At 37.9% G+C, this 5,132-nt stretch overlaps 1 protein-coding gene across 1 annotated transcript; it reads left to right on the top strand.

The window, feature by feature from the left end:
• Window positions 1–1,242: 1,242 nt before the first annotated feature.
• LOC141613107 (protein FAR1-RELATED SEQUENCE 5-like) lies at window positions 1,243–4,194 on the top strand. Its single transcript, XM_074431844.1, has 2 exons — window positions 1,243–2,082; window positions 3,987–4,194. Exons 1-2 carry the CDS (start codon window positions 1,243–1,245, stop codon window positions 4,005–4,007), a joined length of 861 nt encoding a protein of 286 aa, XP_074287945.1. The 3' UTR covers window positions 4,008–4,194.
• The last annotated feature ends 938 nt before the right edge of the window (window positions 4,195–5,132 follow it).

Below are 5,132 nucleotides of genomic sequence, written 5' to 3'. Positions count from 1 at the left end.
TTGTTATTGTGGTATTATTGTAACATTATTGTGCTATTATTGTGCAAGAACATGAAAATATATGCCTTGCAAAAGAGTTACATAATAAATACAAAGATTATCTCGTATGTAATAAAGTAGAACCAGCAGTCTCGTTATTCCGATATTCTTTGTACTATTATTGTAAAAAAGTAGAGAAACATGTTGATATTATTGTACTCTTATTCTGATATTATGCTACTATTGTTGTGATATTATTGTGCAGTAGCGTGAAAATATACGGCTGATAAGAGAGTAGCATGAGATAAACACATTTAGTGTTATTGTGATGTTATTGATTGTCGTCCCTGTTTCACACCACCGTTATCATCTTTGTTATTGTCACATTACCGCAATGTTGATCTCTCCCCGTGCTCTTTGTTATTGTGATGTTATTGTGATTTTGTTGTCCAATGACTGTACTCATTATATTAATTTACTGTCGCAGATCTTTCTACTGTGTCTATTGTTGAAGACAATGCAGTCTTACCTAATGGGGATTCTTCTAATAACAGTATATACACCAGCCCAACCTGTTCGAGCATTTAAGAAAACGATGAGTTTGTCTCAACTCTTCATTACAAAGCAGATACCCGGGGACCGAGCGGTGGGTGAGGACTGTTGAGAGTGATTTTACGCCTAAACGTGGCATGTTCTTTCTTACCTTGGAGGATGCGATGCGGTTCTACAAAGATCTATGCATCGGCTGCATGGATTTGATGTGAGAAGGTACACAAATGCGCAATATAAGGGGGGCGTCACCGTCAAATCCTGGGCCTTTAACAAACCGGGGTATAGGGGTATGAAAAGAAAAATGCGACTTGAAGCAACAAATCATGAAGCCGGTAATTTGAGTACGAGAGAGAACAAAGACCGGCGAATTAGACACCAAAGAAGCATGCTCGACAAGGTGTGGTCGCAAGGCGAACATGAGGTTGAGAACCCGTGAAAAACAGATGATGACCATTTGGGTATATTGTGGATGTCTTTGTAGACGTTCACAATCACTCTCTTTACTCTGTCAAAAACAGGAGTTCGAAGCTCTCAAGGGACGTCCATGACTACATTAAGAGGACCATTATTGATCATACTAAGCTCAACATAGGTCCAACATTGAGCTTCAGAATTCTCAAGGAATACTCAAATGGTTATCAGAATATCGGTGCCTCTTTGCTAGACTTCAAAACTTCAAACGAAATATCAAGTGTTACATTGGGGATAAGGATGCTAAAATGTTCATTGGGCATTTCAAAATGCTTTGGTGAAACAAAGGGGTTCTACTTTGCTTATGATCAGGATGAGAACAAATGCTTGACGAAGGTTATTTGGGCTGATAAGGAAGGGATAAACAACTACAAGTTATATGGAGACACGATCTCGTTTGACCCTACTTATGGGACAAACAAATATTTCATGGTGTTTACTCCCTTCACCGGAGTAGACCACAACAAGAAGACGGTGACTTTTGCAGCTGGGTTACTTGACTTTGAGAGTCAGCATTCATTTGAGTGGATTTTTAAAAAATTCCTCGAAGCAATGGGGCAGCAGCAACCTCAATGTGTAATTACAGACCAGTGCCCGGGAATTAAAAAAGCCTGCCCAAATGTCTTCAACCATTCTGTCCACAAGTATTGCATGTGGCATATCATGCAGAAAATGCCTGAGAAAGTGGGAAGGGCAATCTGCAATGATACGGAATTTATGACCGACATAAATGCCGTTGTGTGGGATGTCGACCTCGAGCCACACGAATTTGAACAGAACTGGAAGACTGTTATTGAAGCCCATGGTATGGAAAGCAACCGGTGGTTGAAGTATGTCTTTGCAATCAGACAAAAGTGGATACCGGCATACTTTCGGGATCTGCCTCTAGGTTGTTTGTTGCGAACAACCCAGAGATCCGAAAGTTCAAACAGCTATTTCAAGCGGTTTGAAAGCCATTTTGGAACCCTCGTCGAGTTTTGGATGAGGTACAATTCCGCAATAGAGCAGCAAAGGCATACACAAAGGAGGATGGATAATGCCAATGAGCATAGTATGCTCGAGAAAGTAGGGCCGATGAAGGTATTCCACTGCTATTCTGCTATTAATGTTATTCCACTGCTATTCTACTGTTATTCCCCTATTATTCCCGTGTTACTCGCTATTCTTTCTTTGTTGTGTTATTCTACCGCTATTATATTCTCTTGTTGTGTTATTCTCGCTATTAATGTTATTCCACGCTATTCTTCTATTAATGTGTTGTTATTTTTGAATAAAAAACGAATATTCTTTGTGGAAATGGATAGCGTCGCAATAACAAAAAAGTAATCGCTAAATTTAGTCTCTTCGCTATTCTCGCTATTAATGTGTTGTTATTCTCTGCTATTCGCTATTAATGTGTTGTTATTCTACTGCTATTCTGCTATTAATGTGTTGTTATTCTACTGCTGTTGTGTTATTCTACTGCTATTCTTCTATTAATGTGTTGTTATTTTTGAATAAAAAACGGATATTCTTTGTGGAAATGGATAGTGTTCTGCAATAACAAACAAACTAGTCGCTAAATTTAGTCTTGCTATTCGCTATTAATGTGTTGTTATTCTACCGCTATTAATGTAATTCCACCGCTATTCTCGCTATTAAGGTGGAGATGCATGCCTCACTTGTCTACACCCATCCTATCTTTGGGGACTTTCAGAATGAAGTCAAACATGCCATATGCAGGATGGGGGTGGGGGTTTGACAACATGTAGGGGCGGTGGAGTATCATGACGTTCGTGATGGACTCAAGCACAGGAGCTTCCGAGTTGAATTTAACACCAAAACTAACGAGAGCAAATGTGCATGTAAGCTGTTTGAGAGGCATGGCATTGTTTGTCGCCATATACTTTGGGTGTGGAATGGTAGGCAGGTCCACAGGATACCTGACCCTTATGTCCTTGCTCGATGGACAAAGAAATCATACAGGCTAGTTGTCCGAGATGAAAATGGAAAGGTGATAGAAGAGATTGATGAGGCTGACATCAAGAAAGCTGAGATGTCAAAGGTTTGGTCTGAGATTTATGCAACTGTCGGGGTGATGGACAGTTATGCTCGTTAAACACATGAAGCAAGCTGCAGAAAATCGACACGATTCGGGGTGAACATCACAGGACCAACTGAACCGAAGACTAAAAACCAGGAAATCGAGGCTCTTCTAGGCATCACAGCTTCAAATGACATTGACCTTCGACCGCCAAACAAGGCCAAGAATAAGGGCAGTGGCAAAAGATTAAGGTCCTCCAAAGAAAAGGCCAAAACCAAGCAACAAAAGAGGAAGCGAAGATGCGGTAACTGCAAGAAGTGGGTGAACCACAACAGTAGAACTTGTACTCTTCCATTTGCTGAAAGTCCCCCTTCTGATGACGAAGATGAAGAAGAATCAGAAACTGAAGAGGTATGAATCTGGACTAATACTCTCCTATTATTCTAATGTTATCCTCTTATTCTACTGTTATTCCCCTATTATTCCTGTGTTACTCTGCTATTCTGCTGCTGTTGTGTTATTCTACTGCTATTCTGCTATTAATGTGTTGTTATTCTACTGCTATTAATGTTATTCCACTGCTATTCTGCTATTAATGTAGCTTCTAAAATACTAAGCAAAAATTGCAAAGAATATAAATCGATGCATGAACTACCAAAAATTGCAGGAATATGTTATCCTTTATTCTACTTTGTTATTCCCCTATTATTCCTGTGTTACTCTGCTATTCTGCTGCTGTTGTGTTATTCTACTGCTATTGTGCTATTAATGTGTTGTTATTTTTGGATACAAAATGGATATTCTTGGTGGAAATGGATAGTGTCTGCAATAACAGCAGAGTAGCTGCTAAATTTAGATTATCGCTATTCGCTATTAATGTGTTGTTATTCTCTGCTATCAATGTTATTCTACTGCTATTCTGCTATTAATGTAGCTGCTAAATACTAAGCAAAAATTGCAGGAATATGAATCAGATGCATGAACTAACAAAGACAAAAGAGACACAAAAGACAGCGGCTACGATGAAGACCTCGCCTAAAAATGTCAAACACTTTTACTATTTGTCATTGTTCGAATTACATTTTAACCTAAAATGTATCTTCTAGATAATAAAGTGAGACCTACATTATATGAGAATTAATACTAGTTACTTTAATTTTTTTTGTTAATATTATCTGACTGTTTTTTTCACAAACCAACCACAAAAATAAAACTGCAAATTACACACTACAATAATAACGGTTGAATAATAATGACTTAGTAATATTTATAAAAAGCAGTTCCACTTTTCAGTTTTTATTAAAAACAGTTACCTAACCTAATCTAATGTAATTACAGGAAAACTGTTTGTATTCCCCAACCCCTATAAATACTGCTATTGCGTGGTTTTTTGAGAAAAAAAAACACACACACACTGAATAAGTACAGAAAACTGTTTGTATTCAAGAAAAAACTCTGCATCTCCTCTGCAAAAAGGTAATTTCTTATCTTTTTTTTTTTGTTGGTAGACAGTTAATTACTTATCTTCCTATACTTTATTACAGAAAAACTGATTCTATTCCCCAAGCCCCTATAAATTACTGCTACTTCGAGGTAAAAAAACAAACACACACACTGAAAAAGTCCATTCCAAAAAAAAACTTTATCTCCTCTGCAAAAAGGTAATTTCTTATCTTTCTATTCTTTATTTTTCTTTCATGTTTATTTTTCATATCTGTCAACACTCTTCTCTATGCTGCAAAAAAGGTAATTCTCTTTCTTATGCTTTGGTTTGCTTTTAATTTGGTTCAAAAATTTTAAACATCTTTTTATAATGCAAAAAGTTTCATACTTCCAATCTTTGCGGGATGAGTGACGAATCGACGATAGCCGAAGGTCCCCGACAAGGCGGGGAAATCGATGAAGCCAAACGGACGATAGAGTCCCTCACGATAGAGTTGATTGACACAAGGACAAATTTAGAGGCAGCAGAAACCCGTGAAGAGGCCTTAATAAGAGAGGTCGACAAAGTGTAAAGGCACAATTGAAGGTTCTTTGAACTTCAAAATGAACGTATGCGTAGACAGTTAAAGGAAAAGAAAAATAGGAACTACACGGAAGCCGACAT

Source organism: Silene latifolia, chromosome 11 (assembly GCF_048544455.1).
Source record: "Silene latifolia isolate original U9 population chromosome 11, ASM4854445v1, whole genome shotgun sequence".
Classification (NCBI taxonomy): Eukaryota; Viridiplantae; Streptophyta; class Magnoliopsida; order Caryophyllales; family Caryophyllaceae; genus Silene; species Silene latifolia.
Note: the sequence above shows the minus strand (reverse complement) of the source record. Positions and strands in the feature narration are given on the sequence as shown.

Bases quoted from the DNA above. Each gene is read 5' to 3' on its own strand.
- LOC141613107 (XM_074431844.1), top strand. From the start codon at position 1,243: ATGCTAAAATGTTCATTGGGCATTTCAAAATGCTTTGGTGAAACAAAG. The intron at 2,083-3,986 runs GTATTCCACTGC...CAAAAATTGCAG, and splicing joins AGAAAGTAGGGCCGATGAAG to GAATATGAATCAGATGCATG.